This window comes from Acinonyx jubatus, chromosome A2 (genome assembly GCF_027475565.1).
Source record: "Acinonyx jubatus isolate Ajub_Pintada_27869175 chromosome A2, VMU_Ajub_asm_v1.0, whole genome shotgun sequence".
Classification (NCBI taxonomy): Eukaryota; Metazoa; Chordata; class Mammalia; order Carnivora; family Felidae; genus Acinonyx; species Acinonyx jubatus.
Window position 1 is genome coordinate 21,001,395 of NC_069383.1, and position 25,935 is coordinate 21,027,329.

At 54.7% G+C, this 25,935-nt stretch overlaps 1 protein-coding gene across 4 annotated transcripts in view; it reads left to right on the forward strand.

Moving 5' to 3' along the window:
- Positions 1–25,935, forward strand: part of PLXNA4 (plexin A4) — a 592,266-nt gene that overhangs the window by 525,838 nt on the left and 40,493 nt on the right. For all 4 annotated transcript variants that reach the window (XM_053218068.1, XM_053218067.1, XM_053218069.1 and 1 more), the window contains 9 exons: positions 600–717; positions 5,728–5,864; positions 7,027–7,191; positions 9,982–10,075; positions 10,528–10,767; positions 11,440–11,586; positions 12,231–12,465; positions 15,300–15,442; positions 22,948–23,216. In XM_053218068.1, the coding sequence (XP_053074043.1) occupies positions 600–717; positions 5,728–5,864; positions 7,027–7,191; positions 9,982–10,075; positions 10,528–10,767; positions 11,440–11,586; positions 12,231–12,465; positions 15,300–15,442; positions 22,948–23,216 (1,548 nt within the window). The remainder of the gene's footprint in view (positions 1–599; positions 718–5,727; positions 5,865–7,026; positions 7,192–9,981; positions 10,076–10,527; positions 10,768–11,439; positions 11,587–12,230; positions 12,466–15,299; positions 15,443–22,947; positions 23,217–25,935) is intronic.

Genomic DNA, 25,935 nt, shown 5'->3' on the forward strand with positions numbered 1-25,935 from the left:
GAGCATTTTTAATAGGGACAAATGTGTGACTCTCCTCCATCCTTCCCCCTCCCCCCAAGCACGAGTCTCTCCATCCAGCCAAGTGGCCAGCGGGCACCGGGGGGGCAGAAAATACTCCACTGAGGCAGTCCATGCAGTGGGAATGAAATGCCCCTGAGTTAGGGTCTGAAAATTTTAATTAAGCCTGCTCCAGGGTCCCTGTCTGACATGCTGTGGGCCCTTGGCAAGGTCACTACCTCTCTGGGCCATGCCAGCGGTGTTCCCTGTGCTATTTGACTGAAACATTTCCCACCCTCTGATTCACAATTCAGTGGACAATTCCTGAACGAGGGAGTGGGTGTCTAGGGTCAGGACACAGGGACCCTCCCCTAGGCTCCTTACTTTCCAAGGGTCTCCAAGGAGACCCCTGTAGGTTGTATTTCCTCATTTCCTGAGAACCAAAGGGGAACCTTGCAGGGAAGAATCGGGTGTCTTTCCCCTCCTCCTCCCCTGCCCACCCCTGAGATCCTACTGCAGAGAAAAGACCTGGGTAGGTATGGGGCCCAGGGGTCACATCTGGGAGTCCTGTGACCACAGGGTCTGTCCTCTCCTCTCTGCAGGATCGTGTGTGAGATGGGGGAGGCCAAGCCGAGCCAGCACGCAGGCTTCGTGGAGATCTGTGTGGCCGTGTGTCGGCCTGAGTTCATGGCCCGGTCCTCACAACTCTATTACTTCATGGTGAGTCCCAGCCATCGGCGACCTGACCAGCACGGGCTACAGACCTCGTGACCATGGTTGTTGCCTGGCTAGACCTCTGTGGGCAGACTCCAGGCTGCTTGTGGAAGTCTGTCCTGCAGTGTGAGAGCACAGCCCTCTAAATCTGAAAGGCTGGGTCCCAATCCAAACCTGCAGTGGCTGGCCCAGCCCCAGGGAAGCTGCTGTGGCTCCCAGGCCCAGGGCCCCCAGCTGGCCCAGTGGCAGCGTGGCCAGGCTGGGGTTTGAGCCCTGGCTCTGCTGCCCACTCGCTGGGCAAACATGGGTGAGTTCCTTAACCTTCCTGTGCCTCAGTGTCTTCATTTCTAAAACGGGGGTGATAATGTTTACATCTACCCCATGGTATTGTTACGAAAATTACACAAAATGGCTGTGTCATCTCTCTCATTTCTTGTATGGGTTCTGTGGCAGCTGGTGTTTCTACTATGGCCTGCCCTCTCCCTGTACACGGACACCCTGTCATTTCTATCCCAGAATCCACATTCATTCTGCCTTCCCCCCTCACCAGCACCCCTTCCCATGACCTCCTTAACCCCACCCCAACCCCCACCTCACCAGCACCCCTTCCCATGACCTCCTTAACCCAATCCCCACCTCACCAGCACCCCATCTCATGACCTTCTTAACCCAACCCCCACCTCACCAGCACCCCATCTCATGACCTTCTTTACCCAACCCCCACTTCACCAACACCCCGTCCCATGACCTCCTTAACCCCACCCCAATCCCCACCTCACCTGCACCCCTACCCCACCTTCCTTTCCCAGGGCTTGTCTCCAGACCTCACCCTGACCTCCACATCCCCTCCAGTCAGGACCCTCCCTGGCCCTGCAGAGGCGGCCCCTGGTGAGGGGCCTGTGGGCTTGGGGCTCACGGGACCTCTCAGCCTTGTCATGTCCGGCAGGTGTGCGGGAGGCATGGGCGTCTCTGTTGCCTCTCACGCTGCCTCATTTTCAAAGTTTTGCCATCCAGTTGATTCTCGGGTTAATGACGGCCGTGATGGGGTAGTTTCCTCATGATTCTAAGCTGCTTTTGGAAGCTGGAAGCCTGAAGTGATGGATGGGCATCAAATGCTCCAGAACAGTCCAGGGGAGCCCACTTTCCACCCTCCGCCCCTTCCTCCCTCCTCTTTCATCTGCCTCCCTCCCCCTCCTCCTTCTTTCTCCCTTCAGCTGACAACTCTTTAGCACTACCTGGCAGGATCCTTCTCATGAAATTGTTTGATAAATATTTGCTTAATTGGTTGAATTTCATAATTTAATTCGGTGGCCCCGGCTTGTGGGGGTTACAGTGATGACCCAGACCGGGCACAGCCCATCCCTCGGGGGCCTGAGGTCTAGAAGGAGAGGTATGGCGTACGTGCAGATGGGAATGGAGACGTGTGCATCAGACGCCCCTCCAGCCGGCGCCCGCGCTCTCTGCTCCCCCTCTACTCCTGAAAACTTCCCCTCCTTCTAAACACAGTTGGCTCTCTCTGCACACGCAGGAGCTCACGTAGAAGAACACACATGTGTAATGGATGGGTTTAATGGATGCGTAGGTTTACCTGGCTCTTTAGGATCTGTACCCCCACCTTCTTCTGAAAGGATTTGAGGAAGTTGCCAAGGGAAACCCAACACACGTGAAGGCAATCAGTGATAAATGTGTGTGTGTGTGTGTGTGTGGAGAGAGGGCATCTATACCGTACGTTATCTGTATGTATATACCCAGAAGTTGTTAATCCAGCAGAGTCGAGATACTGAAAGGCAGACTCAGACAACTGAGGCAGAGACGGAGACAGCGCTCCCCAAGTGTTTAGAGGTGTGGCATGGATGCCAAACTTGGGCACAAAATCCAGCTCGGAAATTACCTGGCCAAAGCAAGCGCTGGTCAGCCAGTCACCTGCCCTGCAGTTTGTTTTATGTATTGTTTATTTTTTAGAGGGAGAGAGAAAGAGAGGGCGCAAGTGAGCGAGGGGCAGAGAGAGAGAAGGAGAGACAGAGAGACAGAGAGGGGGAGAGAATCCTCAATCCTCCAAGCCCTGCTTGTGAGCCACTCCACACCTTCTCCGAATACCCAGCCCACAGCACCCATGGAACCTGGCTTACTGGGGATTCCATGGCATCTGCCTGCATGACACTCCGTGTTACCTCTTGGAGCCCCTGCTCCCTCTGTCAGACCAGTAAGTCTTTGGAGATGAAGCCCCGACTGTTTATTTCTTTGTTAGCCCCCATGGTGCTTAGACAGTTCTAGACCTTCCTACATGTTGGACTCTCCCAAGGAGCTTCAAACAAAATGCTCCAGAGCCCCCCTGAGCTAAATCACACACTACAGGTGGGGCACAAAACTCTCCGGGAGATTCCAACTCAGCCCAGCCTGAGGGCCACTGGCCTAGGAGAAACAATGTTTGTAGAACAGCTGCTGTGTGCCCGTTGATATCCGGTTCCAGGCTTAATTCTTACAAGGAGCCTATGTTGTAAACATTCAAAAGCCCCTTCGGCTCTCAGGTAAGGTCAGTCTTGCCTGCATGACAGTTTCTGCCCCAGAGCAGGATGTGGTTAGATGCAGGGCATCAAGGTGAGGCTTCATGGAAGAAACTGGATGGAAAGTCAGGATAGGATGTTCCGTGTGGATCTCGAGTAGTGGGAAGCTGTTCCTGGCATAAGACAGGAGTGCACCTAAAGATGGGAAAAGAAGGGAGGGAGAAGGAAGGGGGTTGATGGCAAGGGAAGAGGTTGGGACAGAAAGAGAAGTCAGTAAACAAAAGAGCTGTTGCCACAAGGCAAGAATGCACCGGCCCAGTGGGGCCCTGGGACTTGGCGGTTTGTGAGGGACTGTGCTGATGCCACGTGTCCACTGGGGAAGATGTTCAGGGAGGGGAATGATGCTGGGGAGCTCGGTCTCCTCCCCCGCCCCTCCTGTGCATTTAAGGGCCCAGTCATTGAGGCTACCCCCAGAACTCCTCAGGGTCCAGGGAGGGAATGAGGGGCAGAGGTTCCCATGAGTCTCAACTGAGAGGTGGGAAGAGACAGAGTGACCCTCTCTCCAGCATCTCGGAGCCCTCATAGCCTCCCCACACAGCTAGGCAGCTTGCAGGTGGCCCTACTTGGGCCCCACAGAGAAGCCCGTGACTCCTCTGGGGTCCTGGGACAGCTCGGGAACCCCTTCCCAGGGGTCCTCTGGAGACATGGGGCACGCGGGGGAGCCTCTTCTTCAGGGATGCCTCTCAGGACCTGGGGCATGCTGGGGAGCCGCCTTCCCTGTGCTGAGATTGGGAGTAAGGTTTGAGTCTGATTCAGTTTCCCTCCACAAATCAGGCCAGACTCTGATGTGTGGGTTTATTCACCCAAAAGCCAAAACCCGACCGCCAAGGCCAAGGGATCAGCATCCTTGGTCTCATCACCCGTTCTGTCCCTAGAGATCTCCACGGAGGGAATCTTTCCCTTCCCTACCTCCATCCAGGAGCCAAGTGAAGGGGTGGCAAGTAATACAGAATTTGATTTCCCGTGCAAACCCGCCGTGAAATATTTATGAAGCATGGCTTGAATAATTAATAGTTTCTCACAACTTTAAAACATGTCTCAGTATCCTCCACTCCTCACCCCCGCCCCCAGCCCGCCGCTGCAGCGCCAACAAGGATTACTCCCTTCCACCCCTTCGAGAACCCCACCCACAGGCTGCCAGAGAGCCTCTTCTTCCCACGTTGCTGCCACCCCCATCTGTCTTAACCTGCCTGTTTTTTTACTTTGTCTCCAGGCCCCCCCTTGCCTCGCACAGACAGCGCCCTCTTTCCCTTCCAGACAGCGGGACAAAGGCACCATGTGGGGGAGGTGACTGCAAGTTACAGAACCGGAAAACTGGCAGGCCCCTTTGAGATGACTATGTTTTGATCCAGCTCCCTGATTTTGTGATCAGAGAGGTTGCATGGTTTGTCCAGAATCCCACAGCATATCTGGGCAGAGCTGTTCTCCACTCTTTCCACAGCCCCACCCCACCTGTGTCCCAGTCTCCATCTGAGCCAGCAGCAGCTCCAGAATGAGGGGTTCCTTAGCATTGTGGGTGCCAGGTGCTCGGGATCTGCAGGGACCTGGTGGGCAGATGGGCCCCACGTGTGGGCCGGACACTAGGCGGTGGGCAAGTGTCCCCGCGGGCCCCCCAACCCCCGCATACCTGCCAGCCTCACTGGGGCTTCTCCCCTCCTCCCGAGGTGTTAGTGAGGCCTCTCCTGGGGAGGTCGCCTGCGGGCTGGGAGCCCAGTAGGTTCAACTTTTGGTGCAGAATTCTTTAAGGGGCAGGGGAGAGCGAAATCTTCATTTAAATGCAGACACGGGCTTCTCACCTGGGACTGAGGAAAGTTTTTTTCCATTAAAATGCTAATGAAAGAGCGGAGCACAACTCCAAATCCTCAGCTCACAGGTGCCCCCTCCCCATCCTCACTCCATCCCTGACCCTTCTTCACTCCTCCCCCTGGGTTTCCCTGGGGCCCTCACCACCCATCGCTCAGGCCTCTGAGCGTTTGGACAGCTCTCTTAACAGGCCCGTGGAAGGAACAGGTCACCTTCCCAGAAGCACCCGAGACTGGAGAGGTGGTGGAGAACCAGAGCTCTGGAGTCGGATCTCAGATGTGCCACTTTTTAGCTGTGTGACCTCGGGAACTTTACTTAACATCTCTGATTTTTTTTCTGTAAAATAGGTAATAATACCCACCTTGTAGAATTGACTGAGCAAATAAATTATATAGAGATGGATGAAGATATAAAGCGTGCCAGTTAAAACGTCAGCACATAGCAGCTGTTACTACTGTTATGAATATAGAGGTGTAAGCTCTCAGGGTCCAGAACGTCGCTTTCCCACACAAGCGCAATAAAATCTTCGTGGGCTCTTTGGGAGGCCACCGTTACTGAGGATTCCAGAAGGCAGCTCCGGGGAGCGGGGTGCTGCCTCTCTTCAGACCCTGCCCCAGTTGTGTCTCAGGCCAGATCCTTTCCTGCACAGACGCTGACTCTCTCGGACCTGAAGCCCAAACGGGGGCCCATGTCGGGGGGCACCCAAGTGACCATCACGGGCACCAACCTGAACGCGGGCAGCAATGTGGTGGTGATGTTCGGGAAGCAGCCTTGCCTCTTCCACAGGTAACTCAGCTCAAGGCAGGCCTCAGGGGCCCACAGCCCAGTGGGGCAGCCTCAGGGCAGCAGACGACCAGGGCTAAGCTCCTAGAAGTGCCTTCTCTTCCCTGAGAAAGTGGCCTTTCTCTTTGAGGGAGGATTTGATGGGCCGAACTGGCTGTGAATGTTTTTGCCTCAGTCTGGAGAAGTGCCAGGCACCCCATTCATGCTGCTGCCCACCATTTAGCCTTTGTGCCCCTATACCAACCACTGTACAGAGCCCTCGGGTTCCGCAGGACTCCCTGGGGAATCTAGAGCCCCTGCCTGCAGGCTAGCCTCTCTCCAGCTGCTGCAGAGCCAGCCAGGCCTGCTGAAATCTGCTAGGGGCCCCTACCCCAGCTGGCTGAGGTTCAACCTCCAAGGGCAGCCGACTTTCTCCCCACTGATTCCACCATCCAGGCCCAAAAGGGCACACCTTCTGTAAGCCAGGAGCCTGGGGTATAGGAGGGAGGTGGGAGGTTCGCCTGATGCAGGACTCAGATTTGGTGGGGACGTGACATTCTGCAGGAGAGGTTTTCCTGGGACAGAACTCTGCTGAGGGCTGTGACAGATCTGAAGTCAGGCCAGTGATCAAGAAAAAACTGTTCTGACACTTGCTAAAATGGTAAGGAAGAGTTCACTCAGGATTATTGCAATAGGCGCCAAGAGTATCACAAGGGGGAAGGAAAGAAATCAGGTTTGACTCCAAATACGGCAAAGACATGGGGGGATTTATAGCCAAGCAGCATAGTGAGGGGGTCAGTGATGGCAAATTACTAAGATGAATAGGAGTAGGGAGATTCTTGCTAAACGGACTTAACAGGATTCTTGCCCAAGGCAGCCCAGGGTACTCAGGTATCAACTGGAGGGGGGTCGGGAGTTTTGACTTAGCAGGATTCTTGCTAAAAATGGGGCTTGACAGGCCCAGGACAGGGCCCAAGGATAAGGCCTTGTTGAAAAGAGGGCTCAGAGGAACCTGTCTACCGTTGGGTCAAGTCTTTGCAGTAGTGCCTGGAGCTTTATATCTGAGGCAGCGCTGACTTATTGCCTCTGAGGAGCCTGACGAACAGGGAGGGGTGGGAGGGCCCTGACCCGGACCCCTGTCCCCATCAACACCCGGAGCCCAGCTCCATGTCTGCCCTCCCTGCAGACGCTCTCCGTCCTACATCGTCTGCAACACCACATCCTCAGATGAGGTGCTAGAAATGAAGGTGATGGTGCAAGTGGACAAGGCCAGCATCCACCAGGACCTGTTCTTCCAGTATGTGGAGGACCCCACCATCGTGCGGATCGAGCCAGAGTGGAGCATAGTCAGGTAGGGGCAGCCCTGACCTCAATTTTCCTTCCTCAACTCTCAAGAGCCAAGGACAGTTCTGGGGCCCAGTTCTGCTTTGAGGACTGATGAATCGGGGTTGACTCAGAGCACCCCCCAAATCAGACCTTCCTCCCAGGGCGCCCTCCTTCCACTGAGAACACCTCTGAATGGGACCCGGCCCCTGAGGCCAAGCTCTGACCGGCAAGAGCCCGTGACCCCTAATCTGAGCATTGGTGGGTACACCCGGAGGAAATGATCCCGTCATAGTGACTGCTGAGGGGGTGCCAGTCCTCTTCCCTGGAACCTCCCTTCTGGCAAATATGGGCGATAATTCCAATCCTGCTGAGGGATGCAGGAGAAAGAGATCAGATCCAACTTCTTCTTGGCCTGCTCTTGAACAAAAACGTGCCCCGACCACCAGGGTGCAATTCAGATGTCTGTCCTCTGGGCTTCTGTAGCATCCTGCGATTCCTCTGTCCTGCTCTGTCATGACCCCGAGTTGTCTGCTTGCTTCGACCTTCCCTCTATTGCAAACTCCTCAAGGTCAGGGAGTAGATCTTGTTCCCTGCTCTTTTCCCGGGGGCCCAAAACAAGTATAGAGAGCGCACGTCCTAGGAGGGAGCCAGGTATGTGCTGTTACAGCAACACCCTCTAAGGCCACCTCTCACTCAGCCATTCGCAAGCTGACTTGTACCAGCTGCGTCACTTCCCGGCCTCCCCTCTGGAGAGATTCCCAGGGGGCTTTGGAAACTCCAGGATCCCTAGGGACCCTCCCAGTCCCCGCTTGGTGGGGCTGTGGGGTGTGGCATCTCCCTTCAGGGAGGGAGCGCTGTTCCAATCCCTGGGGCATACATTGTAATGGGAAGGCGATGCTAAGGGCATCCTGACACCAAGGGCGCTGCTGACCATTGGGAAACTGCTGGGTCAGGGGCTGAGGTGGAATGGAACAGGCCTTGGGGTCAGAAGGAGTGGGCTCAGCCCAGCTCTGCTTCTAACCAGCCAAAATAACCAATCACCTTAAAGGTTACTTGACTTCTCTGGGCTCATGGTTTCTCCTCCATCAGCTCCCTCCTGGGGCACTGGGAGGGGTAAGCAGAACGCATACGCACAGTGCAGTGCCTGGCCCAGCTCTCTCCCACTGCCCCTCACCCAGTCCTTAGCCCTCCGCACCGTGGGCTTCAGTTCTAGAGGACATCTGGCATCAGGGAAAGGGGGAACGCATAGAGATGTGGTCTCCCTGGCTGAAGCGGGGGTCAAGGACAAGTCCAGTACAGAGAACAATCTTTTAAACTGGGGTTGAGCAAACTCCAACCTGGGGGCCAGATCTGGCCATCTGCCTCCTTTTATAAATAAAGTTTTATTGGAACACAGCCATGCTCATTCATATATGTTTTGTCTGTAGCTGCTTTCTCAACACAACAGCAGAGATGAGTAATTGCAACAGACCCTATGGCCTGGGAAGCCTAAAATATTTACTCTCTGGCCCTTTCCAGAAAAGTTTGCCACCCCCCGCCTTACAGCCACGAAGGGCAGTCTTTGCTGAGATCGGATGTGGTTGTCCTCAGCAGTTACCTCCTAAGACCCAAACTTTATAAGCTTTAGCCGTGATTTTAAAGTAGATGATTATGAGGCACAAAGAGGGGGGAAATTGTAGAAAGCTATTCTGGGATTTGCCCCCCGAGGCCCCGGGAATCTAGGAAGTTGGTGTAGCCCTTTGCCTAGACAAACTCTACAGCTCCCTAAGGAATTCACAGTCTGGGTTAATTCAGCTCTTCCTCATGTCATTGTCACAGAAGTAGAGGTGTTGTCCTTCCTGGCACTCAGTAGTGGACCCTGAGTCACGTTCATAACAAGAGGGAGGTTGGAGGTTTGGGGCCTGCCAGCCGGCCCTAGAGGTTTTGCTGCAGTGAACAAATTCTCCGATGGGGTGGGGCTCTGCAGAGTGAGGCTTCAGACTGCTCCCAAGAGTCTGGGCTACTAAGGATCAGTGATGTGGGGCGGGTCCGTTGGTAAACGCGTGTTGAATTGGTGATGGAGAAGATTGGGAGATGGCCAGATAGCAGAATCCCGTTGTGGAACACCGCCATGGGCAGAAGAGCCTGTCTGGGTTTTACAGGAATCTCCCAGCATGCATGTGCACGTGTGTGTAGGCGCATGCTTGTGTGTGTGTGCACGTGTTGGGCGGGGAGGGAGAGGGAGTGGGGGGGCAGGTGGAGGGTGAGAGGAAGCCAGGGAATAACTGGGAGTGCAGAGATGAGCAGATGCATAGAGAGGTAGAAATGAATGTGGGTGACAGAGATTCTTTATTTGCCAAGCTTGTAACTGTTGCGGATGAAATTGTAGTAATTTCTGGGGAGGAGACAGTGCTCAGACCCTGGAGGGTCTGGTGGGGGGCCTCTTGGAGCAAGGCTCTCATTAGGCCAAGGCTAGTGTGAAAATCTCCCTGAGATCGGTGAGGGCTGGGGCAGACACACCAGGGGCTGCAGAGAAACATCTGGCTCCAGTCAGGAGGCTTCAGAGCCTCCACGGGTGTCCAAGCTCTCGATGAGCCCAGTGCTGGACAGCCGCAGACATCTGGTTATCACTGTCGTCCCCTTGGCTGCTGAGAGCTCATCCTTATCATTATTCAGTCAGTTTGTCATCATTGTCCCTGTGAACATTATCACGCCTCCTGGCTATCATTGTCTTTAATGTCAGAGCTCAGCCTGATTGATCATCATCATCATCTTCAAGTGCCTTTGCTATTCCTATCCCCGTGTTGACACGCCTCCTCCTTTCTTCCCCGGGCAGTGGAAACACACCCATCGCCGTATGGGGGACTCACCTGGACCTCATACAGAATCCCCAGATCCGTGCCAAGCATGGAGGGAAGGAGCACATCAATGTGAGTCCAGGGTGGGCAGGGAACACGGGCAGGGAGCATGAGCACCACTCAACATGTCCTGACGGGACCCAGACACCCTGGAGCACTGGGACGATGGGATGAGGAAGCAGACATGAGGGCATTTTCATACCTTGGGGTACAGGCACGGAAGAGCAGTCACTTCTGGGGGTTCTGGGGTTTCATATCCTCATTCCTCCACCTTTCAGACCTCCGGTGCTGCCCCTTAGCTTAGAGATCCCCTAGTCACTGCCACACCCGCTGTGGACAAAGCAGATCTAGATGTCACTGCAGAGTCTACTGCTTGAGTGCCCAGGTTGTGTGGTCATGGCTGAGGAGGGGTGGCGGCCCAGGTCAGCGCCATGCTGTTTGATGGCACTGGGGGGACCCTGGTGGGTGTGTTGGGGCTCTATGGGTTCAGGCGCTGCATAAGTCCCCCTTTCTGGCTCCTCCAGCTCTGTGAGGTCCTGAACGCCACTGAGATGACCTGCCAGGCTCCGGCCCTCGCTCTGGGGCCCGACCACCAGTCTGACCTGACCGAGAGGCCTGAGGAGTTTGGCTTCATCCTGGACAACGTCCAGTCCCTGCTAATCCTCAACAAGACCAACTTCACCTACTATCCCAACCCCGTGTTTGAGGCCTTCGGGCCCTCAGGAGTCCTGGAGCTCAAGCCTGGCACTCCCATCATCCTGAAGGTAGAGTGAGGTGGTGGGCGGGAGGTGGGAAGCCGGGAGGCTGCTGCATGGAATGGGGATGCTTTTCAAGTGCCAGAGAAAGGCCAGAAGTCATGGGCTCTGGCCCAATTTCATGACCGCTGTCCCTAGCGGAGGTTGTGTTATAGTCCAGAGCGTGGAAAAGACTTCCTCCGAGTTTGTATTGGGAGGCGAACTCTCTTTACAGGCCGTAGAGACCTGATCGGGGCAACTGGACCCATCCTGGCCATCTGCCTCCCAGGCTTCCTGTGTCCCCCGAGTCCAGGACCTGGGAGGTCAAAGGCGCACACTGCTTCCTCCCGTGTAGCCCTTTGCACACCACAGCATAGGGTTTCTTTGGAGCATGGGTAGCAAATTAATTTTAACTCGTGTGACCATTTCAATCAATTGGTACCGATTGACTGTAGCTCTGTGTTGAGGGGGATTCTGAGGCTGCACTCGGATGAGCTCAAAAGAGTGCCCCGATCACTGACTCCCCACCGAGGAAAGGGGAATGGCAGTGTATGTGCCACAAAGCTTTTGGACTTGTTGTGGAAGGTGGCCTCTCCACCAGCTCGCCAGCAGGATGGGACCTCTGGGTGGGAGACGTGGCAGCCAGCCAGGAGCTATGATGCTGACTCTGGGGTGGGAACCGAGGCTCTCCTGTCCCTCCAGGGCAAGAACCTGATCCCACCAGTGGCTGGGGGTAATGTGAAGCTGAACTACACCGTGCTGGTTGGGGAGAAGCCGTGCACGGTGACGGTGTCGGATGTGCAGCTGCTCTGCGAGTCCCCCAACCTCATCGGCAGGCACAAAGTGATGGTGAGGCCGGCGGGGCCCCGATCTGGATGGGGCGGGCACTTAGGGATGTGAGAGTGTGAGCGGACCGGCTCTATGCTGGGCTGCCAGGGCTTTCCGGGAGGCGATTCTGGCCCGCTCAGAACTTCCTTCGTGGCCACCCATCACCCCTTGTTCCTTCTCTCTGTTATGCTTCCCACCTCCTTGTTGTGCATTGTCATTCTTTCCTGACGCTGGTGCTATAATAAAGGCCATGCAAAACAGCTCTAGGGATGTGCTGCATGGCCTGTTACAGGCTAGAGACCCTTCCAGGAGAGCACCGTTGTTGGCCCCAGGAGGGCCATAATATGCTCTGCCTCAGTCTTCCAATCCTTATGATGGAATGAATCTCAGGGAGCGGTCATTGAAGACGTGTCAGACTTCTTTAGGTCCCAGTCGTGGGCTGTTTCCTTATGAAGATGGACGACATTAGTCCCGGCTGAGGGAATTTGCAGCTTCCCGTCTGCGGGGGTGGCCTGCTCTGAGCCATCCGGACCCATCCCCAGGCCCCCACACACCCTCTCCTCTGTTCCAACCCGTGGGGGTTTTCCTCCCTCGAGCCCTTTCCTTCATCCTGTCCCGGTGCTCCGTGCCCGCTCCCAGCTTCCTCTCGTGTGCTGTGCCCCCAGGCCCGAGTCGGTGGCATGGAGTACTCCCCGGGGATGGTGTACGTGGCCCCGGACAGCCCGCTCAGCCTGCCCGCCATCGTCAGCATCGCCGTGGCAGGCGGCCTCCTGGTCATCTTCATCGTAGCCGTCCTCATCGCCTACAAACGCAAGTCCCGCGAAAGTGACCTCACGCTGAAGCGGCTGCAGATGCAAATGGACAACCTGGAGTCGCGTGTGGCCCTGGAGTGCAAAGAAGGTATTGGAGAACCGGGGACCATCCCCCCGCCCCCCACCCCAAGTCTGTGCGCGTGCGCCTCACACAGGGCAGCGGGCTGGGCACCTGCAGGCCGCACTGGGGGCCGAGTGTCTAACTCTGCTCTCTGAGCCTGTATCCAGACAGATCCCTTATCTCAGCAGACCCACCCCTTCCCGGGCGAGGCCGCCCTCCCCTCCCTCCAGGTGCCCCCTTCCCCTCTTTCCCCAGGTCAGGCTGGGATCATCCTAAGCTCCGTGAGAGCAGTTTCCAGCTCAGAATCCTGGCTGCCGGGGTTTTATGCTCTCCTGTTGGGAACACCTTGGGGTGTCTTGACATGACACATTCAGCAACCTGCAGCTCCCTTCCTTGAGGAGGAAGGTACGGCTGTAGGGCTGATTTGAGATGTAGAAGGAAGAGGGTTTCCCAGCCTGTATGTTTAAAAATTACCAACACCGCCATGATGTGAAATCAGCTGCGCTAAATCCAAGAAGGAAATTTAGGAGTCAGACCCTTGTCGCCTGCCAGATATCATGATATCATTTCGTGAGTCACCCTGGGAGGGTCTGAGTGGATTCTTTGCCGTGGATTTATTCTCCGAGCCAATCTGGCCTGTACCTGGGGCTCTCCCATCCCCACTAGGGAAGCCGCAGCTCCCTCTGATGGGGAAGTGGGTCCATCCCGTCCCCTCAGTACATCCTTAGCTGTCAACACTGGCATCTGCCTTGTGGGACTGTTAATTACTGCCTTTTATTATATTTACGCTGCTTAATTTTTTTCTCCGCAATGTACTCTTCCCTCTAATTAGGTGTAGTGATTAGAATCTCTTTTATGTGTGGCAGGCACGAGGCTTTGAATGTTGGAGGTGCTTAGTGACTTGAAGGAAAGCTGCAGACAGATTAAAAAACCACCCCCCTCCTTCTCCTCTCCGCCAGCTGAGCACCCCCAACGGGGAGCGGGCAGAGAGGGGAATGTGAAGCCAGGTTCCTCTCAGAAAGTTCTGGAGAAGGAGGAATTAGCAGTCAGGGAGTCCAGCCGAAGAGGGTCAGCGGAGGCGCCAGGAGAGGGCCTTGGCTTCTGGCTCGGGAGAGAGCTCTCCTGCGTGAGTGAGACGAGAGAGGTGTAGAGCAAAGTACACGGAGATTCGCCATGGAAGTATTCGTCGGGGGTGCCCAGAGCTGGCTCTGGAACATGTAAGGGGCAGATGGGTTCGGGGAAGGTGACTTTGGGGAAGGTGACTCCCCAAAGACTTGAGAGTAAGCCGGGACGTCACCCACACGCAAACCCAGGCCCTGCGCTGGCCTGGCCTCTTGAGACATAAACACACACACGCGTGCTTACACGGCCACAGCAACTCACTGACACGCACACACACCCAGACGGTCACTCACGCACTCACACACACACTCACTGATGCCCACGCACACATTGCACACACTCCCACAAACACACACGCGTGCCTCACTCAGGACATACATGAATGTTCACCAGTGCTTTCGGTGACAGCACGTGCCAGACGTCTTACCGAGTCCTCCTCCTGCACACGTGTGCACACACACTGGTGTGAGTTCTACTTGGAGGCGTTACGGTTGCTCTGCCTTCGGAGTCGTTCGCCTTGGCAGGGCCCCCCCCCCCACCCCGTGTCAGTGTGACCAGGGGTGCGGACGGAGAGCAGTGCAGGGGAGGTCTGGAGCAGCCTCTCCAGGGGCCCGGGTGGGGTCCTCACGATTCTGTCAAATGAGAAGCAAATGAGAAGCCTCGAGGCCTGGAGACCCAAGGTCCGTGGGCCCAAGTTGGCACTGTGGGGTGCAGTGGGGCCCCCGTCCACAGTGCCTGGGGCAGCCGTGTTGTGTTTGTGTCGTGTGATCAATAGAGCCCACAGAATACTGTTTTCCCATTCTTGTGTTTATGGAAATCGTAAGAAGTATCGTTTCATCAGTGCCCACTGGCTGTGTTAATCCATGCTGGTTGTGTGTGAACGTGCGTGTGTCTCATGCATGCATGCACGCGAGTACGTGTGCGTGTGCCCTGGAGGAAGACGGAGCAGGGGGACATTTCTGACGGCCATCCCGGGGCAGAGGGTGGCCTGGGAGGAGGGCTGTGCTCAGGACAGAGTGTGGCCGCAGCTTTGGCGCTGTGTGACCACCTGGGCCGTGTGCTAGACTTCCTTGGGGGCAGGAAGGAAGGGCATCTTGCAGCTCCATGACCATCTGGAGGCCTGAGCTGCCTCCACAGACAGCAGTGCCCACATGCAGACCATAATTCACCATGAAGTGGCATCACCTTGAGGAAGGAAAGACAAAGATACACCCTGCATATCTATCCAGGAGGAATACAGTAATGTGGCAGAGCCTTCGTCTTGGCCCCATTGGGTGGTTTGTGGTGTGAAGGCTCCAGTGAGCTGCGTGGCCCAGAACTAGGACTGCAGACGAAATTGCTTTTCACTTTTATAAGAAAGCCCACTATAAAACACAGAATTAGGAATAGACCCTCCACCACTGGAACCTCTCCCCTCCCTCCCCCGTCCTTTGACGTCCCCCCTACCCCCCAGCATATTCTGTAAACCAAAACCATTCAGGCCCCAGCAGCAGGACAAATCTGTGGACAGCCACCCCCACCCATGCTTTGGAAGGGATTTGGCCCAAGACAAGCCTTCTTGTGACACATTCTATCTCTCCTTCCTATATCATTCACCCCAGCTACTTAAAACATCCCACGTTATTCCTGCACACCTGCAGCCTATTGCCCGTGTCTCCTAAAGACCTGGGTGAGGGTTCTGAGCCTCAGACTCGAGGCCTACCCCAGCCAGCAGTCTCACGGGCTTCCCTTTGTACCAGCTTTTGCCGAGCTGCAGACGGACATCCATGAGCTGACCAGTGACCTGGACGGAGCTGGGATCCCCTTCCTGGATTACAGAACGTACACCATGCGGGTGCTGTTCCCAGGGATTGAAGACCATCCTGTGCTCCGAGACCTCGAGGTGAGAAGTAGGACCCGTAACCAAGCCTTCCCCATCAAGGTGCTAGTGCAGAGAAAGGTGTCGGTGACCTGCAAATGCAGCCACCTCATCAGGAGGTGAGAAAGCTGAGGCCAGGGAGGGGATGTGACTTGCCCAAGGCTTCCCCCTACCCCCCGCTTGTCAACGGCAGCCAGCCCGTCCCTCAGGAGGAAATGGGGCCGAGCCAGGGAGCCATCTGAGCAGAGATGGGAGTAGATTTGGGTTCTAGGGGTCATGGAGCCCTTGAGAATTGAATGGAAGTTGAAGAAAAACTGTACATATATACAAAAACAACACATCTGGCAGCTAATGTAACGAGCTCACGGACTCCTGTTTAGGAAACTCCCATGATGTAAGGGATTTCACCACATAGTTGGTGCTCAATAAATACATGTGGAAAAAATAAGTGATGTGCTGGGAAGGGGGGGTGGAAGCGTGAATGATAAGAATATAACTGTCTTTTGTACCAGCAGGACCTCATCTTTTGAACATTTTATCACTTCCTGTCTAGCATAGTATCTGGCTTATGCATATATTCATACTGTGCTTTGTTCCGAAAGGGATTTCGGATGACTTATCAAGATAAATACCAGAGAAAAGTGAAAAATATAAATGAGGAAACCAGGGCAAAATAATAATCGTAAGGCATAATCGCTGTTAGCAGGTTGCCGACTAAGCTCCCGGTCCAGTTGTAAGTACTTCATACGTGTGTGCGGATTTACTATCTCACAAGCAGTCGGAAGAAGTCGCGCTTCTTTGAGAGGCAGCGAAACTAAAGGCACAGAGAACTCCGGGGCCACGCAGCTGGGAGGGGGTGGCACCAGGATTTGAGTCCTGCAGTTAGACTTCAGGGTCTGTGCTCCCAATGATGAGTCTTTGCACATCACTGTCGTGCCTTCGGGCTCTGGATACTTATTAGGACGGATCAAAACTCTCCAGGCAAAGCAACAGTAGAGATTAAGGCTAATTCCAAGACTTATGTCGTGCATAACATAACAACAGACGCCTCGCTCGGGGGTTGCACGGGTTTGCAGGTACCAACCCCTGCGGGAACATCTACACGGTTGTTCAAGGGGGTGGAGACGCTGTGCATCTCTACAGAAAACACAGCAAGTCCCCAGGGACTTTGGGGCCCATATGCATTTCTCCATAATTGTTGAATAAATTGTGTGCCAGTGTGTGTGTGTGTGTGTGTGTGTGTGTGTGTGTGTGCACGTGTGCACACTTCTATAATGAGGGCACAGTCACTTCTGTCTGGAGGAGGGTCCGCTCGGCTCCTCAGTGGATAGATACCAAGAGGCACTTCCAAAGGCCGTAGGTGGTAGGCTCTGTGTCCTCACTGATAATGCACCTCTGCTCCGTGTGCACGTCTGCTCTTGTGTGGACACGTATAAGGTATACAGGTGTGTCGTATAAACAAATGAAAACATCGGCTATATCATGATACGCTCTTCCTTTTCTTGGTCTCACCCTTCTTTCTAAATGAATATTATCTTGTTTATTAATGTGTTTACTTGTTTACAGTTCATATCTCTGTAACCCCCTCCCCCCACACAGGCTGCATTCGAGCAATAACCGTGTTTATTTTATAGACGTTAATACCAGAACACCAGGTGGCACCAATTTGGTGAATGAAAGAAGTCACTCTATAGCCTAAGACATATAAAATCCACAATTGTTTATGAAATTAAAGCACCATGCCTATGAGTTGACATTTTAAAAGGATGTAGGTCTTAGATCTAGCAAAATAAAGTATTATAGTTGACATATGGCTCTGGTAAGTTAACAAATAATTGTTTAAAAATATCATTTGGGGACGCCTGGGTGGCTTAGTTGGTTGAGCATCTGATTCTTTTTTTTTTTTTAATCCAAGTTAGTTAACATGTAGTGTAATGATGATTTCAGGAATAGAATTTAGTGATTCATTACTTATATACAACACTCAGTGCTCATCCCAACAAGCGCCCTCCTTAATGCCCATCACCATTGAGCCCTCCCCCCCACCCAACACCCCACCAGCCGCCCTCAGTGTGTTCTCTGTATTTCTTATTGTTTGTCTCCCTCTCTGTGTTTATCTTATTTTTGCTTCCCTTCCCTTATGTTCATCTATTGTGTTTCTTGAATTCTGCATATGAGTGAAATCATACGATATCTGTCCTTCTCTGCCTTGGTCTCACTCTTCACGCCTATGCCCCTCTCTCATTCTCATTCACTTTTCTCTTACATTTATACTTTTTCCAGCCTCATTTTTCACCTGCTTCAAACGACTAGGGTGTTAGTCCATGGAAGAGTACGCACTTTCCACATGCATTTGCATCTCCAGGGATTCTCAGACTCTCAAGCCTGGCTTGGCACGAGTTTAACACACAGACTAGGGCAGTACGTTCCCAAGGACTGCCCGAGGTGGTGGCAGGAGAGTTATAGGGCTCCTTCTCCTACAGGAACGCATGGGCAGTTGTGCAGGTTGAACACTGCAGTGCTCCAGATGGCATCATTCATATGCAGCACCTTTGGGGTTGTTCAGTGCACAACCTGCTTCACTGTCTACAGCAGCCCTGTGTACCTAGGACCAGAATACAAATGATTCCCTCTCATTGCCCTTCCTAACTGTACCAAGCCTCTCGCTGAAAGCTGTTGGAGTCCCTAGCTGCCCTGCCGGGCTGTAACCACCTGAGATGCTCTCTGGGTAGATACCCCGCCCCCGGCCGGGGCGGTTCCGACGGCCCCAGTATAAATCACATCACACCCTACCACGGCCTTATTCCTCATCTGGCACGTTCAAGTTTCCCCTCCAACCTGAGTCTTCTCTCTTCTTTGCCTTTATCATGAGGACAGACTCGCAGCTCCCACCCTCCTGCTCACGAAGGAGTTACAGCCACCTGCACCAACTTCCTGAGTGGGAGCCCACACAGGACAGCTCACTGTCACGTACACTCTGCTTCACACAGGGCACATGGCTCTTCTTTGTTTGAGTGGTGGTAAAATAAGCATAACATGAAGTTTGCTATTTCAACCATTTTTTACATGTTCGGGGCCATTAAGTACGTTCCCACTGTGGTCCAGCCATCCCCACCATCCATCTCCAGGATGTTTTCATCTTCCCCACTAAACACTAACTTCCCATTTGCCCTCCCTCAGAAACCCCCATTCGATTTTCTGTCTCTATGAACTTGACTGCTCAGCGTCCCTCGTGTAAGTGGAAACACACAGGATTTGTCCTTTGGGGACCGGTTTATTTCATTTAGCAGAATGTTTTCAAGGTTCATCCATATTGTAGCATGTGGTAGAATTTCTTTTCTTTTTAAGGCTGAACAATAGTCCGTTGTGTGTGTAGACCACATTTTGTTTATCCGTCCATCTGTCAGTAGACACAAGGGTCACTTCCACCTTTTGTCTGTTGTGAATAATGCAGCTAAGAACGTGGGTATACAAGTACCTGCTGGAGCTCCCGCCCCTGGTCTTTTGGGTATGTGCTCAGAACATACGACTCTTCATTTCTGTTAAACTCACTAATTAATTGACAGAAGTCAACTTTTACCATCCCACATTAGCCTGGGGCCATATGAGATCCGGCATCCTAGGCAAGACCCTGGGATCTTGCCCGGATTATTCTGATTTGCTTCCAGCCCCGCCTTGCCACTGAAATAGTTTCTCCCTGTTGGCTTTCCTAGTATGGAAATATTCCCAGGGAAGCCACTGATAATCTAAAGCGATGTTTCCTGACCTTTCCAGCCACTGGAATCGGTGCCCACTGATTGGGCATGAGCGGTAGATGTGTGTGAAGGAGGAGTTATCCTCTGGCTCTATCTGTCCTGGACTTAGCCCTGGGTGAAGGGATGGCATGTGGTTAGGGGGCTGCCCAGGCACTGGGGACACACCAATCCTTTAAAGACAGAGAGCAAACAGTAACCACACACCCCGTTTTCAACCTATCCTTGTCTCCTAAACTCTAACCTGTTGGGTTACAATTAAAATTTACTATCCGGTTTTTAACTCACAAGCTTCAACTAAACTGTCGAACCATCTGGTGAATAAAGAAAGTCTTGTTTCAGAGTGACATTTGCTTAGGGAGCTGGTTGGGGGGAGGTGGCAAGTTACAAAGGGGAATTGTGCTGAATACTCTTCTTCACCGAGACACTTCACCTCTATCACCCCCTCCATCAAGTGGGGAGAAAATTCCTACCTTCTCCACCCCCCAGACACTGGGCTGATGTATTCTATGTCTTAGAAACTCCTTGGCAAGAGGGATGGGTGAAAAGCAGCCAGTGGAAGAGGAGAGGCAGGTAATAAAACTGCCGTTAAGTGCACACTGTGTGTGCCAAGCACTTTACATACATTATCTTATTTAATGCTCATAAAACATTATGACATGGGCACTCATATTCTCATTTTACAGGCGAGGCAATAGAGCCCAGAGGTGACAGGGCTTTCCTCCATGTGTGAGTCAGTGAGTCTTTCTGATTCCAAAACCCATGCTGCTGACGGGGTTCACCCCACAGCTGGCTTTGCTAACCCTTCCTCCCCAAGGGCCTCAGTCCTTGGTGCCCCGGAGGCGTGTGCAGCCAAGGCAAGAAGTCCAGAGCACGCCCTCTCCCCAGACCTGCCCTCTGGCCAGCCCTGTGCCCTCTTCCTCCTGGTGCCAGACCCGGACGTGGCTCCCCTGCCCTCGATGGCCAACCTGAGTTGCCAGGAGGCCCTGCGTGGGAGGCTGCAGGGGAGACTCAGGGCTGTCTCTCGGTCACCTCCTAGGCCCAGGGGGAGGACTAGGTGTGGTGAAGGACGGGCAGATGGATGGGGACTCGGGAGCCAAACAAGCTTGGGTTTGGAAGTCCAGCACCATCCCGCACCAGCTGGCTGGCCTTAGGAAGCCCGCGGTACCTTCTCTGAGAGGCGGTTAAGAGGACACCCTCACCCTTGCAAGGTCCGTAAAGGCTTAGATGGAGCCATGATCGCAGTGTGCCAGCACCATGCATTGCACGTGCTGGGTGCCTCGAAAGTGGCATTATCTATCAGCAGTAGAACGAGTTGTGGGCATATTGCCCCGGCGGGACGGGGGCGCGGTGGGTGGGGATTGAAGGACAGAGGAGGTAAAACGTGCACTCATGTGTTGGAGGCCGTCACAGGGCAAGGAGGGAGGTCGGCGGGACACAGACGGCTGGGTAGATTGAGGCCAGGCTGACGGCAAGGTGAGGCTGTCTCATACCCTTGTCTTTTTCCCTTGTCAGCCCCTGTGGAGAGGGGAACCAGGGATCCGGGCAGGATGCCAGCTGAGATGGGGCCCACCTTGGGGAATGAGGAGTTTGCCAAGGGCAGCTGGGCCGAGAGCTGGGACAAGCGGGGCCCCGGCTCTGGCGAGTTCCCATCTCTCTCCTGAGTACCGCCTTCCCACATGGCCTCCCGGAGGGGCCTCCTGCTGACCATCCAACGGCAGGCAGCGGCCTGCCCCGTCTCTGCCTCCTCCAGGGCCTCGCCTCGAGCCTGGGACACAGGAGCGCTCAGGCAGTGAGCGGCGTGAACATTCCAGCTCTGTTTCTGCCACCTCCTTGGACCTTGGGCACACAGGGTTTCTCTGCTGCCTGCATCTTCCCCAGTTTAAAACTTCTGGACTAGAGTGGGATGCAGTTGCTACCATTCGGGAAAGGTGACTGTGTGTCAGGCCCTGCATTGCCAAGGTTTTCACGCACCTTCTTCTTCAGGGCTCACGCCAGCCCCCCGAGATGGCAGGATGCAGTGCTGGCTGCCTGGGTGCCGTCCCGGCTCTGACACTCCTGTGTCTTGGGATCCCGGGAAAGTTCCTCACTGTCACGAGGCCCTGGGATATTAACTGTACCCAGCTCATAGGGGGTCATGTGGAATACATGGGTCAACATTTCTCAAGCATGTAGAGCCGTGCTCAGCAAAGTACGGACTACAGACGCATTAGCTGGAGTACCTTCGTTTCGCTGTTGGAGGAATGGAGCCTTCTCAGGGTCCCCGACTAGTCTATGGCTGTGACAGTGAACCCAAGCTTGACCCTCCCCGAAACTGCTGGCTTCACTGCTGCCCACAGGACGCTCCTTCTCCAAGACCCCCGCGGGGGGGGGGGGGGGCACAACCCTCCACAGGGCACCTTGTTTGAATGTTTGAATGTCCCTGCTCCTCCCGCACCCCACTCCACGACACGGGTGCCCTGCTCTGTTCTCCGAGGGCTTCACCTTGAGGGCAGAGGCTGCGCTTTATTTGTTAAGCAACCTTCTTGCTATAATGAAAGAACACCTACAGAGCAAGGCACACGTTGTCGGGACACAGCCCAGTGCATTTTCCCTGAGTGAACACAGCCAGCAGGCCAGCACGCAGATCAGGAAGCTGAACCCTACCGGCCCTCCACAAACGTCCCTGAGTGCCCCCTTCCAGTCACCGCCACCCCCGAGAATAACCATTTTCCTGCCACCGTTGTTTTTTTAATGAATCTTTATGTAAATGGTACTACACGGTATGCCCTCTTCTTCCTGACTTTTTTTCATTCCATTGTCTGCAAGATGCATCCGTGCTACCGTGAGTGGTAGAAAGCCCTTCACTGCCAGTGGTAGAAAGCCCTTCACTGCCGTGGCCGTGTGGCCGTGTGGCTTCCCGCTGGGCGAATATCTGCACTTCCTGGAGCCGCTCGCTGTTGCCGGGCACCCGGCTGATTCCAGTCTGGGGCCCTGACACGCAGAGCTGTGGGGCCCGCCTGGTGCATCTCAGAGATGTGTTCTCCAGTTCTCCATGCCTCCTCGCCCAGTGGCTGGCTGGTGTGAGCTGGGTAGACCCTGCCCCCCCTGCCGGCCTCTGCCGGTGGACAGAGGACGCAGGCAGGAAGATGAAACCTCCTTCCCCGTCTTCCTCCTGTTTCCCTGGGTGCGGCAGGGTCTCAGAGGAGTCTCTGAGAAAACATCAGATGCTAGGGTCTGTGGGGCTTAATCTTCTTTCTTTAGGTGAATCACCTTGGGGCCCCAGAGAAGTTGCGGGACCTGCCAGAGGTCCCGCGGGGTGGCGGAGTCAGAGCCTGTGTGGACCCTGGAAGTCCTGACTCTGAGGCCACTGGTCTGTCAACGGGATCCCCGTGGCCCGAGAAGGGTCAGCATGAGGACAGGTGGAGGCTCAGGTGTGACGACCCCTCCGGGAGGCCCCCGGGGGCTGTCCGTAATGCTCATGCGCCCTGGCGCAGGGCCCCCCACCCGCCCTGTGCTGCTGTCAGGGACGAGCTCGCGCTCAGCAGCGGACTCAGATCCCAGCATGGCCATTATCACTCAGGGTGCCTTCTCTCTGTGCCTCACTGATTCACCTCCAAACAAGAGGCAGTGAGCCGCACGTGGGTTAAGGAAATAGCTGGCACGGTGCCCGGGGCCAGATGAGGGCAGGGTCCACAGCGTGCGGCACCCACCCCGTGGGGAGGCCCCTGGGCCCGGCCGGCCTCCGCCTCACGTTGGCGGTCGGCAGTCAGGACTCCCCCGGGGGCTCCTCCGCAGGTCCCGGGCTACCGGCAGGAGCGCGTGGAGAAGGGCCTGAAGCTCTTTGCCCAGCTCATCAACAACAAGGTGTTCCTGCTGTCCTTCATCCGCACCCTGGAGTCCCAGCGAAGCTTTTCCATGCGCGACCGCGGCAACGTGGCCTCGCTCATCATGACGGTGCTGCAGAGCAAGCTGGAGTACGCGACCGACGTGCTGAAGCAGCTGCTGGCCGACCTCATCGACAAGAACCTGGAGAGCAAGAACCACCCCAAGCTGCTGCTCAGGAGGTGAGGGCCGGGCCGGGCGGGCGGCAGGGGGCGGAGGTCGGAGAGGGCCCCTGCCCAGCCCAGCCCGCTTGGCCTGGATCTCGTGCCTTCTGGGGAGACGGGACAGAGCTCCCAGGAGGAGCAGCCAAGTCCCGCCAAGCTTAGGAACCAACCTGCCCAGAGACCAGGGCGCACCCCATGCCCTTTCGGAAGAACCCGTCCACCCCGGCCCGTCCACTTGCCCTGCTGCTTCTCTTTCACCCTCTAATTCCGCTCTGCCTTCTTCTCTCTCCGCCCTTCCCCTTCCCTGGTTACAGCCCTTTCTACCGGAGTTCTTCTCTCATGGAATCTTCAGAGGTCACTTGCCCAGCCCCCGGCCTTATCTAAATCAGAACATGAGTTAGGAGAGATACCCCAGGGCCTCTCTGGGGACCATCCTCACCATCTTAAGACTGGAAACTTTAGGGGCGCCTGGGTGGCTCAGTCGGCCAAGTGTCCGACTCTTGATTTTGCTTCAGGTCATGAGTTCATGGCTCATGAGTTGGAGCCCTGCGTCGGGCTCAGCGAGAGCAGTGCGGAGCCTGCTTGGGATTTTCTCTCCTCTCTCTGTGTCTCCCCTGCTCTCTCTCTCTCTCTCTCTCTCTCTGTCTCTCTCAAAATAAATAAGTAGACGTTAAAAAAGATTGGAAACTTTGGCCCTGGCCCCTCTCACTGCTGTGAGCACCACAGCAGCGAAGCCACTGGGAGCTTCTCGGTAACACAGAATCTCAGGGCCCAGCCCACAGCCTCCTGGATCAAAATCTGTATTCTTTTTTAAAATTTTTTTTTTCAATGTTTATTTATTTTTGGGACAGAGAGAGACAGAGCATGAACGGGGAGGGGCAGAGAGAGAGGGAGACACAGAATCGGAAGCAGGCTCCAGGCTCCGAGCCATCAGCCCAGAGCCCGACGCGGGGCTCGAACTCACGGACCGCGAGATCGTGACCTGGCTGAAGTCGGACGCTTAACCGACTGCGCCACCCAGGCGCCCCCAAAATCTGTATTCTAACGAGAACCCTAGGTGATCTGAAGGCACAGCGAAACCCGAGAAGCACCGGTCTGGCCTGTGTTCGAATGAAAGCCCTTCAGTGGCCCCTTGCCTGATGCAATGCACCAGGTGTTTCCTGGCACCGGCTGGGGACGCTGCACGGGTCCAGGTGCACCACGGCACACTGCTGGACGCCTCATCCTTGACACTGTGGAGACCTGAATGGTCACATGTGACCGCAGAAGCCATATCCTGTGGCTTCGGCTTTATGGCAAATAGAGGTTCTCTGACTCCATCCATGCCGCCTTTCACGTTTTCCTCCTGCTGGAAGGCCATTTCCCCCCTAGGCTGTTAGCGCGGTGTCTTTAGCCTTTCTGTGGACAAAGCTGGAAAACTCCCACATCAGGCCTTTGCATCCAGCCCTCTGCCTGGACCGCCCCAGGGGCCGTCTGCCTCTGCCTGTCCTCTGCCTCCGTCCTGGGTGTCTGGGTCTGAGGCAGGGCCCCCTGCTTGGTCCAGTGGCTACATTTGGCTTCCAGAAGTGTCTCCTTCAGGCTTTTTTCTGGTGCTGTGGGCATTCGCCTGCACAGCTGCAAAAGGTTGCTACATTTCAGAGCAATCAGACAGCTTTGGAAACAGCAAGGTAGATCATTTTGATTTTTGTTTTACTTCCACCACGCAGCCACCCACCGGCATAATTCTAGGGTTGCCACTGCCTGCCAGAGCTCCCACCGACAATTTCCCCGCGTGGCCTAGCTCTGTATCCGTGCGTCTCCACCTCTTGTTTTCCACTCGCTCCCCCCCAGATGCCCTCTCTCCTTCTGCCCTCCTCCGTCTCCCTTTCTTTTCCTTGCCCTTGGCTGGGCCCCTCATTTCAACAGTCTTGCTCTTCCCTTCTTAGTTTCATTTGTGTGCTGGCAGCTGCCTCAGGATCGTACTTATCCATATCTTCTGCCAAGTGCAACTTTCAAAGCCTATCCACACATACCCGAACGGGCCCGTGTCTCCATGGAGGAGGCCACAAGCTTAGCGCAAGTTCGAATGGAGTTTGTTTCCTCCAAATGGGTGCAACCAGAAGTGTCTTGGGGCCATAACAAGGCCACAGTGTCCTTCCCTTCCAAAGTAAAAGAAAGGGACTTGGGTAGCAGCACAAAGCGTGCGAGCTAGACTCAAGAAGGCACTTCCTGCCGTTGCAAATGAAACACTAGCGAGGTTCCAGGGGAAGTTCCAAAGTAATTTGAAACAGGACAATTTTGGCATCTCTTGGGATGAGCTAGGTATTAGCTCTAGGAGTCTTTAGCTTTAGGGGATGGGGCCAGTGTAATCCATCTGGTTTTTGTCCCACGACCCGCTTCTCCCGCTGCCTTCCTTTCTATCCCCTGCCAAATTAGTATCTTCCCGGGTTTCTTATTCTTCTCTTCCCCACCCATAGGAAGTTATAAAGTTCTCTACGCTTGCACTGTCTGAGGTTGCAGCTACAAGCTACACGTGACCATTCAAATGTAAATTGACCACAGGTCAAGAAAATGTAAAATTCGGCTCTTCAGATGCACTAGCTGCATTTCGCGTGCTGAGTGGACACGTGTGGCAGGCAGGGGGCTACCACGCCGGACAGGACGGTGTTTTCCTCCTCGCGGAAAGTGCCGACAGACAGCTGGTCTAGCGCGTTCCCTCCAAACATGCACCAGGGAGCCTGGCACCAGAATGTCATCT